The sequence below is a fragment of the Magallana gigas genome, chromosome 10, assembly GCF_963853765.1.
Source record: "Magallana gigas chromosome 10, xbMagGiga1.1, whole genome shotgun sequence".
Taxonomy (NCBI): Eukaryota; Metazoa; Mollusca; class Bivalvia; order Ostreida; family Ostreidae; genus Magallana; species Magallana gigas.
This window is the reverse complement of record NC_088862.1, coordinates 30,948,458-30,962,515: the sequence shown is the minus strand read 5'-3', so window position 1 is coordinate 30,962,515 and position 14,058 is coordinate 30,948,458. Positions and strand designations below refer to the sequence as shown.

At 36.8% G+C, this 14,058-nt stretch overlaps 1 protein-coding gene across 1 annotated transcript in view; it reads left to right on the top strand.

The window, feature by feature from the left end:
- LOC105336070 (reversion-inducing cysteine-rich protein with Kazal motifs) overlaps window positions 1-13,968 on the top strand; it is a 43,366-nt gene extending 29,398 nt beyond the window's left edge. Inside the window, exons 8-23 of the mRNA XM_066073554.1 lie at window positions 1,096-1,226; window positions 3,482-3,610; window positions 4,020-4,131; window positions 4,712-4,891; window positions 5,531-5,627; window positions 6,059-6,195; window positions 6,721-6,864; window positions 7,509-7,721; window positions 8,323-8,518; window positions 8,818-8,907; window positions 9,004-9,068; window positions 9,579-9,706; window positions 10,004-10,133; window positions 10,415-10,516; window positions 10,881-11,092; window positions 11,419-13,968. Of these exons, the coding sequence (XP_065929626.1) occupies window positions 1,096-1,226; window positions 3,482-3,610; window positions 4,020-4,131; window positions 4,712-4,891; window positions 5,531-5,627; window positions 6,059-6,195; window positions 6,721-6,864; window positions 7,509-7,721; window positions 8,323-8,518; window positions 8,818-8,907; window positions 9,004-9,068; window positions 9,579-9,706; window positions 10,004-10,133; window positions 10,415-10,516; window positions 10,881-11,092; window positions 11,419-11,643 (2,291 nt within the window). The 3' untranslated portion in view covers window positions 11,644-13,968. The remainder of the gene's footprint in view (window positions 1-1,095; window positions 1,227-3,481; window positions 3,611-4,019; window positions 4,132-4,711; window positions 4,892-5,530; window positions 5,628-6,058; window positions 6,196-6,720; window positions 6,865-7,508; window positions 7,722-8,322; window positions 8,519-8,817; window positions 8,908-9,003; window positions 9,069-9,578; window positions 9,707-10,003; window positions 10,134-10,414; window positions 10,517-10,880; window positions 11,093-11,418) is intronic.
- Window positions 13,969-14,058: the final 90 nt, after the last annotated feature.

Genomic DNA, 14,058 nt, shown 5'->3' with positions numbered 1-14,058 from the left:
AGGCAGCAACCATGGGTCTCTGTTGATTGGAGCAATTTGTCAGTGGTTTTCTCTGACCAAAAAATGTGTTCAGTATGTCTGTCTAATTATTAAATGAATGAAGAAACATATGCTCTACTGCCATGTGTATTAAAGCAATATGAGCTGCAATTTACATGCTGAAATTTTTTTTTTACGAAAATGTAATTTCCTACTAAATTGACAAAAATATGGTTTTTAAAGTTCTGTTAGCCATATTTTTATTGGAACAGCCGTAAGGAAGCCTTAATTGAAGCAAAATTGTATTTTTGTCGTCCTGTACAAAAATTGATCTGCTATATATTCCTTAGAAGAGAAATCTTTCTTCAGACAAAATTAATGATTCTTTCAAATTTTATTTATCATAAGAGTTTAATTAAGTTTATATATGCAGACTTATCATACTAGCAGGTTTTTTCAGCAAAATAAAACTCTAAAAAAATACAGCTCATATTGCTTTAAGAGATATTTTAATGAACCTTTTTAAATTCTATTGCTTTTTTCCATTATGAAACATTTAACCCAAAATAAAGCGAAATATTGGATAATGATTAAGAAGTATAGTAATGAAGCTCTGTAGTATTGCGCTTCATTGTCTAGATGCACAGATGATACGTGATAAATTAGAGAGAAAATTAATCACGTTGTCAAGTGCATTGTTGCTGATTATATAATAATCTGTAAATAAATCTATCATTAAAACGTTTGATAGTGTGTGAATGATAAAAATATAATTGCAGGATGATTGCGTAAATAAATGATCAATGCTATTGCGATTCCCATAAAAAAACATTTTTTTAAATGAGTTTTAATGCTCATTTTTTTTCTGCTTCTGATGTTGCAGTCATTTTAACAACTTTTCCTTGATTTTTTACTTTGATTTCCATTTAGTTTCCATACATATAATTTTGACTCATTTTTTCAATTTTCCTATTAAATAAGTGACCATATATACACAAGTTTTGCTCTTTGTTGGTTCTAATTTATAATTAGCTACTGTTTACAAAATATGTGCACTCTTCATGATCCCCCCTCATTTAGCTGCTGATTTTACCAGTTGCGCTCTTCTCTTTCCAGACTTGCCATGCTGTTACAAGATCGAGAACCAGCGTTGCCGTGACACCTGCGTCCGCACCCTTTCCACGATGACTGACCAGTATAAGATAGCTGGGGAACTGGAGAATATATGTGGACCAATCCTACCACAGGTAACAAAGCAACGTCGGCTGAACACACAACTCACAGTCGGCGCGATCAACACACTACTCACCGTCGGCCATAAGAGTGGCCAGTCTAATTCAGTGTGCCCAACTGTTTGTCCTTTTGTCCATCTCTCCATCCATTTGTCTGTCTGTTCATCTGTCTGTCTGTTGAGGTTAGGAAGTGTATCTGTTATGCTTGTATTTAGTGTTCTGTTGAATCACTGGAATTATGGCAGCTCAGTTGTTTTTGGAAATTGTGGGTAAACTCACCAGTGAACTAACATCTTCAAAAAATTAGTCTTAAATTTTCAAAATTGTTTTTAATGAATCATGAAATGATGTCTCAACAATGCATTAAAAGATTTGTACCCATTAAAAATACGCCCCTGCCAAATTGATTCCTCAGCATTTGCCCAAGCAGGTAGACTTGCTCCCTCTACTGCAAAACACTAGCCCCTCTTTTCCAAAGTTTTTAAAAGTACTTTTTGGGGGTTGGATAGATTTGTTGACAACTTAATTAATTAAGATAGAACACCAGTACCCCAATCATCTGTAAACTTGATTAGAATTTTTTTTCTGGTAGGAATTCATAACTATGATTATCGCACCCATACCCTGTTTTCTGTTAAACTTAATTAGAATTTTTGGAAAAGGATACATTGTGTACATTAAATGGCATCACAGAACGGCTGAGCAGTGAAAGAGAGGGATTTGTTGACAGGTTTATTTCACAAAACTGTTTACCCATCTCAGTGTTAATGAAATCCGACAAGCTCGCGTTCACTGATAGGGGGCCTACACTTCTTAAGGGTCTGATGTCACTCTGTCTAATCATCAAGAGGAATTTGGAGGAACGGCTTTAGCTGGCACATTTCACTTTATCAGTGCGAGATTTCTTTTTCGAAGCTGCCAGAAGCGAGTGAAATTTATGATTTAGATTGCGTAGCAGGGGGGATAAATCCTCAAACAGCTGCCAGGTGTGAAATATTAATGACACAATAGCATCGCCTTCATCATCTCGACTGAGATTTCAGGCGATAAAAATACTCAGTAAAGAATTTATAGAGATGGATATGCTCCCTTATCAGATGGAGTGTTGAGGGTTAAAAAAAGACTGTACCAAAAAATCCCCCAACCTGCATTTAATCTGAAATTGACTCGGTTCCGAAAACGAATCAGATTATTTTAATTTCCACTGAATGAAGTGGAAGTCAAGAGATGGTGAATTCATCAAATGCCGCAATCGCCTAGGCAGTTTTTAGTGACGAGTGTATCAATTATAAAAACAAAATGCTTTTCTAGAGAATACGTAATTCCCTTTTTGATATTTGCACAGAATACATAATTCCCATTTTAATATTTTCACGTGTCTTCAATAATATAATATCCTCCACAAAGTGATCTCACACAGGGCTTTTGAGATATCTACTTCTAATGCAAATATTTTGAATGAAAAAGCAAATTAAATTCAAAATTTTATTATAGTTTTATATGAGCAACCCATATCAGCTTTCATTATGAGATGCCAGGGAATCTTTATTTCAGTCAAGAGAAAAGTGTTCTGAAATCACCCCAACTCATAATTTTATCATTTTTTGCCATTTTCATATTTATATGTTCCAAGTTTAAGATTTGAATTTCTTCATGTAACTTTTTACATATTGGAAGTTTTCCGAAAATGACAATTGTTAGCTCTGTATCCCCCAGTTTCTACTTAAATAATGCAAACTTTCATTCTGAAATATATTTGACAAATTTTGTGCTCTTGTCTCTCTTGTGCCCCTTTTGGATCATGTAAACATTTTAAACATTTCAGATTTCATAGTTTTTCTGCAGCAGATATCTTCTTTCTCTCTCCATGCAGTTACCCCTGTGGATTGTGCAAACATTCCATCATTCTGAATTATTATAGTTGATATTTTTTCTCCAACAGAAATGCCTCTTGCTAGTTTTTCACTTGGATAAAGACTTTCTGAAATATAGATGTAATACTTTTTCTGCAACAGATATATCCTTTCTTTGCCATGACCCCCATGGACTATGCAAAAATTCATTCAGAAATAAACTTGATTACAGAAACTTTTTCCTGCAGCAGAAATATCCTTTCTGGGTAGTGTCCCCCATGGATCCTGCAAACGTTCATTCTGAAATAGATTTGAAACTTTTTCTGCAACAGAAATTATCCATTCTTTGCAGTATCCCCCATGAATTATGCAAACTTTTGTTCAGAATAGATTTGATAGTTTTAATTTTGTTTGTAGTTGCCCCCGTGGAGCTGTTTCCTGACCCAGCCCCTGAATAAGAAGACGGAGGAGATAATCATGGACTACACCCGACTACAGTGTTGCTCTAAAGCCAGCAACGACAGGTGTAGGACGCTCTGCACCAGGGTAGGTGTACAGGGTGTTTCCAAATTCAGTGATAAGATGTCAAGTTCTCCCCTGAGTTCTCATATAGCTTATGTTTTAGAATGATCCTAATTCTTAAAGTACTGTAAATTAATGTATTACATTTGGCTGTGTATTTTATTTAGTGTTTTTGGCGGAATGTGACTACCGCTAAATCAAGTACATTGCTTAATGCTTTGTTTATACATTTATATATAATGTTAGTCAATAATCGTTGACTAATCCAGACTAGTCTTACAGATGAGAAAAATCTAACAGATAATCATAATTATACTAATCATAAACTAGCAACTTGTAAAGAAAATTTAGTTACTTGCAGACTTACATGCACAGATATATCCATAACTGTTAAGACTATTATCAATATTAATGAATATTCATGAACTTTTAGACATACAGCAGTGATTGGACGAGGCAGTACTCCGAGTTCCAGTCCAGCTGTCAGGATCTAACTTTACCTGTGTCCAGGATGGAGGCCCCCATGCTGACGTGTATCATGGACGGTGAGTACCGATTTTAGTATCAACCGAATACTGTAGATTCCTTATTTTTAAGCTAGTACTGTACTTAATTCTGCAATTCTGCCTTTTGGTATTGATATCGATGATTTAATTTGATATCAACCGACTACTGTAGATTCCATGTTTTAAGCTAGAACTTAATTCTGTACTTCTGCCTTTTGGTATTAAACTGCAAGAATAGGAAATCACAAATGTCAGATTTTTATCTTAATAGTTTCATATAGTTTACATCTGCCAGAAAAATAAAAGTAATATTTAAAGATTCGCAAGTTTTGCTTTTCGTTATTTTATGCTGATATTATTTCCTCACGTTTAATTAGGAATCTACTGTTACTTATTGCTTTAGCCTCATTTTTGTTTCTCTTCTTTTATCTGACATTGAGCCAAATTCTTTATTTGACCAAAATTTTGTGCTGTACATTAGCTTCAATTCAGCTAGACTTACAATAGGAATCACCTACTATTTTTGTATTTAAAGTAACAGTTTTTCATTACTACATTGAAACAAAAAAGTAATCTGCTTTTATAAAGTTAAACGTCTTGGTCTTTCTCTGTATTTCAGCGTATGAACCGTGTAAACTGGGCTGCAATGATCTGGAGTTTTGTACCAACTTCAACAACCGCCCCACCAGTCTATTTCGTTCCTGCTCAAAACAGTCGGACAGTGCGGCCAGAAAAGAGTTCCAGAACTGGCTCCTGACAAAGCGCCCCCTATCTCCCCAGCTACAGATCCCTGTTAAAGGTTCATGGGTTTTTATTTACTGTATGTCTTTCTACACATCTACAGAACTCAGTCACCAGTCTGAGATATTTAATTTAAGTATGCTTTATTGTTTTGATGGTGTCAATTTTAGTCATATTCATAACCCCTTCCTTCATTGCATCAATCACATTGCCAAATATAATTCCATGTTTGTTTATTACAATTTACACTGTATATACATTTACTTTCACATATAACAAATTGAGGCACATTGTGAAATATGCCAGCAGACCAACTTCAGTTAATAAATGACACATTCAATGTAAAAACATTGTTTATTGCTTTAATATCCGGCCACTAATTAATATCTTGCATTAACTTAAAAAAGTGCATTAATGAAAATTCTTTTATTATGCGATTACTTAATTCCGCGATCCAACTAATTTGTATCAGACCACGAGAATAAAAGTCACAAACGCGGAACATTTATCCATATTTCTTCTAGTTCCCAACTCTCAAAAAATAATGGCGAGACTTTAAAATCCACTTGGGGTGCCTCTCGATTTTTGCGGATATAAATTTCTCGGGTTTAATTAGGAATTTACAGTATTCAAATGTTTATTATGTCCATATCAGTGTCTTCTATATTTAAAATAAAGAATATCTCGATATTTATAGACATCAACACATGTGAGCCAGAGATGTGGAAAGCCATCGCTTGTGCTATGCAGATCAAGCCCTGCGGGAGGAAGCCCGCCTCGTTTGTTATCTGCAGGTAATATTCTGACTGGCTAATTTAGAACCTTAGGCATTAATTTTTGTACTGTTTATTTAATGCTAAAAACAATTTCAATTGTATATAAACAATATCCACAAAAAATTTTTAATTACTTTAAAATGAATTTATAGAAATCTATCGCTAAGTTCTTCAGTCTTTATGTATTTTGCACCATATTTTAGCAGTCATTACTTAAATTCCTTATTCTACAGATTTCTGAGTACTAAATTCTGCAACCCTACTATTTCTTATCAAATCGTGAGAAAATAAAATCTTAAGGCTTATCATTTGTAATGATTCAAAATAATACTCAACAATGAAAAATTAAAAGCAAGATTTCAGAAACTGCAATGGAAGCTCCTCATGACTTTATGCAAACATTAGTTCCATTTAATGAGGAATATACAGTATTTAATTCTGTATTACAGGGAGGACTGTGAGTACCTGCTGAACAAGTGTCTGAACACGTCCGCGCTCCACCCTCCTCAGTCCGTGGGTCAGCTCTGTAAACTCCTGTCCCCTGATGACTCCGCCCGGTCCTGTATCTCCATCAAGCAGTTCACAGGTTAGTATTGAAATAATAGATCACCAGGTCAAAGACCCTGTTTTTCCATCAAAGAGGTTAATTTATATAGGTCAATGGTCATCAGGTCAATGTTAGAATACATAATAATACATTTGATCACATCTCTAGATCTATCAAATAGTTCATAGATAAGTATACATGTCATAAGATCACAGAGTCAGTGATGAGATATATTGATATTATATTTGATGGAAAATGGTTGAATAGTGGAATTAACTACTCACATGAAATATAAGGGATCTACAGTATTGTGTGATATAGAAATCATTATGTCTGTGTGTTACAGAGAGCAGTCCATTCAGTGGCTACACTAACACAGAGATCACCACGCCACGATATATCCATGTGTGTCTTATATTGTGTATTATATAGATCATTATGTCTGTGTGTTACAGAGAGCAGTCCATTCAGTGGCTACACTAACACAGAGATCACCACGCAACGATATATCCATGTGTGTCTTATATTGTGTATTATATAGATCATTATGTCTGTATGTTACAGAGAGCAGTCCATTCAGTGGCTACACTAACTCAGAGATCACCACGCCGTGCAGCCCTAACCCCTGTGAGGCGGGCGAGGTGTGCTGGAACAACCACCGCAAATGTCACCACTCCGAATACTGTCCGCAGTACGTCTGCCACAGAGGTAATGTGTAATAGACTAATCCTCCCCTGAGCCGAAGAAATTGTTTACCTCCCTTCATCCCAAGACAGATGTAAATGATAGATATGTCTCGTAAATACCTTCTCCCCTCTAGAGAGATACTTATATACCTTCTCTTACCCCTGAACTACAGGTACCTTTAATATGTGTCGGCCACAGAAAAAAAAATGAAATATACCCTGATGCATAGGTTAAATACATGTGTAAAAAAAACAACAAAAAAACTCGTAGCTTGATATTGCTGTGAACTTCAAAATGAAATCTACCATTACCTTTCTCTGTACTTTGAAATATTCTTACCATTATACTGTATATAGAGGTATTTTTGCCCCTTGTAATTTTTGCCCTTCTTAATTTGCAAAGAGTTTTGCCCCATCTTAAATTCGCCAGACAGAGTTGTGTTAAAAGCTAGATAATTTGAGACATTGGAATTCGTCCAGTCTTAAATTTGCTCGCTGACATCACGATTGAAACTGGTGGAAATTAAACGGAGGCAAATATTTTCCTGTACATACAGTATTCAATGTAGATATGTAAAACATTCTGTATTAGATGCAAACACACCTTCTGAAGTAGCTGTTATTTCCTTCCTCCCAGAAATTCATTCATTTTTTCTCTGTTGACAGCCTGCTCTATGGGGATAGATTCCTCAATGGCCGTCCCTCGACACGTGTATGTCAGGCTGCCCAACACCTCAGTCAGCGGCAGCCAATCAGAGACCTGCGTCCAACAACAGATCTGTCGCTGTGGCAACAAGAAGCTGGACAACTGTCGTAGCATTCCCTGTACCCAACAGGCAAAGTGTCACCTTGGAGGAGCCCAAGGGGGTATCAGTAAAAGTAAGTGATCAGGGAAACCTTTGGGGGGGACCTCGGTAAAAATGAGTGATGGGGGAATCAAGAATCAAAGGGGGGGGGGGGCACTCAGTAAAAGAAAGTGATCGGGAAACCCATGGAGGGGGGGGGGGGGGGGGGGGCAGTAAATGTAAGTGATCAGGGAACCCAGGTGAGTGTCAGTAAAAGTAAGTGAAGTGAATCAAGAAAAGTATGTGCTGGCAGGCCAAAGGTTGGATACGGCCCCGCCGTCACCAACTTTCCTCAAGTCAATACTCATCCTCAAATCTGAGGTTTGACCTCAAATTTATGCACTTTTCTTTAAAGGATTTGAGTTGAGAAATGAGTTGAGGGATTTGAAAATTTTGGTGACGGTGGAGCCAGAATGTGTAAGTTATATATGTAAGAGGGGAAGGAGATAATTAAAAGTAAGGTCTGAGAGAAAGAATTGAGGGAAATACAGGGGGATGGAGGATTATTAGAGAGACAAACTCTGAATCAATTTTAATGACAAAAGAAACCAACTTTTTCATTTCTGTATGTATCTTGAGAAAGAGTAGATATTCATAGGGTTCATTTCTTAATTTTTCTCCTTCATCCTTAATAGATCATGGAGAACATTTCCGCATCGACTGTAATTTCTGTATCTGCTACTCGGGGGAGCTGGTGTGTACCAAGGGTCGATGTCCATCCGGAGACGGAGACTCTGCCCTCACCGGTCTGTCATGTGACTGCCCGCGGACCTACAGCCCTGTGTGTGGGGACAACGGAAAGACCTACCCCAACGACTGTCTGGCCAAGCGGTAAAAATTTACACATTTAAAGATGGCAACCTTTGTTAACAAAATTACTTTCATAAAAAAAATTTAAACATGCTAAATTTCCTTCTTGGGTTCAAGTTCATAACTAACAAATGACATATTTTATTGTAAATACATGTATATGGTATTGTGTATAATGTGTTTGAACACAAGTTCTAGCTACTAACAATTTTTCACCCTGTCATGAATATTCTTTTGTTTATACCAATTTACATGTAACTGAATAAAAAAAAGTTGTTGAGGTTGTTATTCAAAGAGACATAACTCTTGTGTGATTTCAGATGTGGAGGACTGAGACAGGATCAGATTCGGCGAGGAGCTTGTAAGTCCAATGATCCGTGTCGTGACAACCCATGCGGAAACAACTTCAGGTGGATTTCATTTTCTTAATCAGTTTAAGCTGTTGCCTTGTTACTCATATTAAGGTGCATGTATTTACCTCATTGCCATATTTCTGTATTTTCCAGGTGTTTGCCCAAGCCACAGGTGTGCCTGAATATTGCCCAGGAGAGCTGTCTACAGTATGAGTGTGGTGAGTGAATTGTGTTGTTTGAAAAGAGGCAAAATTAAACTCTAAAGATCACTCCTGAAGAAATTAGGTTTTAAATACACTGCATTTTTATTGAAATATTGATAATAGGTTGACAATAGGTTATGAGCAATGTCATTCTTGCTCAGTTGTATGTACAGAGAAAATTTTTAAGCCCAAAGCTTGATCAACTAAAATTCTTCTCTTGTATTAAATAGTTTTCTGAATCTAAATCTTTTGCTCACTTGGAGACATTGTAATAAAACTTACCACTGTGACTCTCTATAGATTAAGTATACCCTTTTTAAATTCAAGGCAAGATCAAAGGTTAACAGACAAGGTCATAAATACATACATTCTCTTTCAGATATGGTATGGCACAAGCCCTGTTAGATTTAATGCTTGTTGTGTAATAACTCGTTTTACATTTTAGAATATCAGTGTCCTGTGATGTCAAATGTAACTCCACATTTTGTTGTGTATTAACAACTCCCTTCCTTCCCTGTTTTACAGTGCCCCGTGGAGTGAAGTGTAACCCACATTACCATGACCCTGTGTGTGACACAGATGCACAAGAGCACACTAATGCCTGTCTGCTGCTGCAGAAGGACAAGAAGCTAGCTTATCGTGGACACTGCCAGGTATGTCATAAATAACAAACAAAGGTCACTGCCAGGTGTGTAATTATGTCAGATAGAGGTCACTGTCAGTAATGTAAGGTTTGTTGACGTAAATAGAGGTAACTGCTAGGTGGGTAATTATGTCAGGTTCTGTCAGTGGAAATAGGTATCAAGTGTGTCAGTACTAATAAAAGTCATTGCCAGGTACGTCAGTATGTCAGGTCTGTCAGTATGGATATATGTCAGGTGTGTCACATTGTTATCAAATGTCACTGTCACAAATAAGACTATAATTATCGTAAGTTCTTTCAATTCCAGATAAGCTGTAGCATGTCATCGCCAGTGTGCGGACATGACGGAGAGACGTACAGCAGTGAGTGTGAGGCGCTCGCCGCACATGTCACCGTGGACTATCCCGGGCCCTGCAGGGTGGTGGGATACTTCTCAGGTAAGTCTCACCTGTCATTGTTAATGAGTAGCATGTGTGAATCCAGCGAAGGGGTCAGAGGGTAAGGACCCCTATGGAAAATTCATTGACCTATTAAATTTACCACAAATAACAATCTCACATCAAGTCTAGAGCAGCTTGTCAGAAAAACTATGAGAATAATTATTCATTGACAAACAGTATCTTAATTGTTGTTGATATATTCCTATCTGCAAACTTCTAAGATTTAGCTCATTTTAAAATAGTAGAACATAATGTACCGTGTTTGTTTTGACAAACAGGAAATGTGTCGGGCAGTGAGTGTCCAGGAGTGGTATGTCCCCCTGTTCTCCCCAAGAGGTGTAAGCCAATACTACCCCCAGGGGCCTGCTGTCCCGTGTGTGGTGAGTAGAGCCTTAGTTATTTCCTTACAGAGTCTCTTTTTAATCGAATGCAAAAAAGCTTCTTGTGTCAGTCTGTTATGTTGCGTTAGTTGGCCTCTGTTTCTCAGGTGAGCAATTCTGCCCCTGGACCTCTTGTTTTTCAATGTGTTTCTTCTAAATCTGATACCTTCTTTAAATGCACTTGAAAATAAGCATTGATCAGAACAAATTACCAATATGGAGGTACAGATATTTTCCAAAAGGTCCGTTTGAGATATTGAAGTCATTAATTTATGTATTCATTGGTACTTTAATAAGTAATTTCTGGGCTCATTTCGAGCTTAAGATATCCAAAATTTAATGGATTCACTGATGTTCGTTGTAGCTGCCGAGCTGAGAGTGCTGTACAAACCTGAACTGGCCGAGATGGTTTCCAAGGAGACAATGTCCGGTCCAGTGAGCGTTCAGCAGACCGTGGACCTGCTGTCACACATCCTGGAGATACTGGAGTGCGACGTGTTTGGTTTCCTTGGTGTTGACCAATCAGAAGTGGTCATTCTGATCAAACCTATCACCCCCCAGCCCTCCATGTTACAGGTAAACGCAGTGCTGTAGTGATGATCTGTTTACTTGAGATGGACATCAGGACAAATAAGTGAATATGCACACACCAATTTTTTATTAATTTATTATTTGTGAATTGAATTATACACATAATTTTTTATTCCTAGAAGTTCAGTTGGGAATTGATTTGGGACAATTAATTTCTGCAAGCTAATAGTCATTTAATTTATTTCATAAAGAATAGAAGACAGGTCAGGTATGATGTATTGGATCTAAATGGAGATTTATCACATAGTACATAATTTTATGCCAAGATAACAGTTTTGACTGAGATAATTAATGAATTGATCTTGTTTCAGGTACAAGCCTGTATCAGAGAGGCCGAGAGGATAGAGTACCTGGTACAGACGGACAGCCCCCTCCTGAAGGCCTACACGACCTTGACCCCGTTCTTACTGGCCCCCATGAGGGCCCCCAGCACCCTCCCAGCATCAGGAGTGACCACCCCCTCCCCCTCACTCACTCTCTTATCTGTGTTAATATTTGTGACCTTTTTATCAAAGAGGACGTTTAACAGTTCCTGATACATAATGCATTATGGGTAATGATTTGTGTTAAGTAACTCTTGAGAATGTTGTGCGGCTGGTTTCAGTGTATTGCAGTGTGCTTAAACTGTGACAAAAAGCAAGCCAGCTTGAGCAACAGGTGGAAAAACTTTGTAGTGTTTTATCACTTTGGATCTGGAACTTCTTTTTTTGTTGTCGTGAAGAATGGAGGGAGGATCTCAAAAGGAGGAGTTATGTTGTTTCTGGAACAGCCAAGAAAACGGCAAAAAGGAAACTGCTCAAGTGGAACACTTTCAGCTGTTTCTAGGTCATAGATTGACCTATATATCAATGACAGTGAGATTCTACTGCCAAATATCCGACTGTGATACCCTATCAGTGCTTGTAACAGACATTTTGGTTGGTCAATGCAAACAGCATACATGGACTTGGATTGGATGGTGGTTTTTCGATCCAGTCAGTATTATGGAGTTTGAATGGAGTTCATTAAAGGAAGGTGCTATGAAACTGAAGCTTTATGTATTATCAACAGCATTTGATTAGAGTTCCGCAAACTCTTAAAACTGCTCTCCGGTTCTGGTCCGCGCTTTAGACTCGCCCTGTATTAAGGCAAAAACAAGCCATGACACGGAGCAGCAGATTCCCTGTGAAAGCATTGCATGAAATTTATCAATAGCATTATATATTGTCCAAAAAACCAAAGAAACTTGTAGGCCTAAATCTAATGTTAATTGAGTGAGATTATGTCATCTGCAAAACTTTGGACATCATAGATTGTGAGGAGAAGTAGTGTGATTGGCTGAAATGTATAGCTCAGAGAGTGCTGAATGGCTGAAATGTACAGCTCAGTGAGTGCTGATTGGCTGAAATATACAGCTCAGTGAGTGCTGATTGGCTGAAATGTACAGCTAAGAGACTGTGAATGACTGTAGAATTGGCATGTGTCAAATCATTGATATGTGTGTTTGCATCAAATTGATGTGTATTTGTCATCTCATGTGACATATGTGTTAAATCTCACTTGTGTGTATATGTCATTTATCTGATGTATGTGTGTGTTAAATCTTGTGTGTGTTTCATGCAATTGATATGTATGTAAAATATTATTGCGTGTGCAAGAATGAGAACTTTTGTGTGTGTGAATGTTAACAGTGTGAATGGGATGGAATCTCATGTACACAACCAAGTACAAGGACCTGATTAAGCTATCTTGTGTAATACTCATATTAAATCACTCATATGAATCGGTGGGTCTTGTATAGGGACACCTTAATCTCTGGCTGTTGTCCAACTTAAAGTGAAAGTAGATTCTGTGGATATGCATGTGATTGTGTTGGTGTGAAGGCGAAATATAGTTTTGGAGGAATTCATCAAATTGTACATCTTCTTCATTTATTTATGTTTCAAATTGATGCGTATTTGCGATAGACATGTAAATATACAAGAAATTATGTATGAACAAATTTGTGAGAGATTTTTTTTATCATCGTGTTATGGCTATATTCTAGAAAGAGAGAGAGTTTTTGGATGTCATTTTGTGCAAGTTCTTTACGAGAGATGACTGCACACAACAAGCGTTCTACAAACCTGTGCTATGTTCTTTGAGCTGTGTGCAGCCATTTTATATTTTGATAATCAGTATTTTCTAGTCATGTACTACGACACAACAAAGGTATTTTTCTTTTTATTGTCATCTTAATATTATGTTAATTTTTATATTTCTCATTAATTTTCTCCGACCCTTATTATTTTATGACTTATTTTTATCATGAAGCTTTAACTTAAGGCCTAAAAAAATTAATGGTTAGTTTCTCAGTCACCACAGACAGCATAAGGTCAAATGCTGGCTTGCTGATTATTTTGAATGCTATTTTGATGGAAAGGAAAAACACAATATTTTAACCAATTTTGTTTAAAGTTAAAAACCAGAGTTATACCCCTTTTCAAATCTTGCAATGAAGAAAACTTCCTTGCATTGAGAGTTTGGTCATGAGAAACTAAACATAATTTTTTGTTGGCCTCATCCACATACATGTAGAATGTGAACATTAACTGAAACAATTACTACAAAGGCTAAAAAACAAAGTTTTAAATTCCAAAACTCATTTCATTACATTTTTTAAAAAGTTTTTTGTATTATTTGGATAAAGCTTCTTTCTCTTGGTTCAATAACCAAGTGACGGACGCTGGTTCAGTATTATTACCCCAATCAGTTATTTAATTAGGTCACTGAGTGCCAGTTTTGTACTGTATATTTTATGTCGGCAATTTTGTTTTTTAATATGTGCACGTAGTGCATGGAGTTTGTTTGTTACAGAAATAAATCATGTTATTTTGTTTATACACGCGTGTTCTGTCATATTTCTTATCCAGTTAAGACTCTTTCTAACTATGGGTAAATGATTTTAGAATTCAATATACTGTTAGACTTGA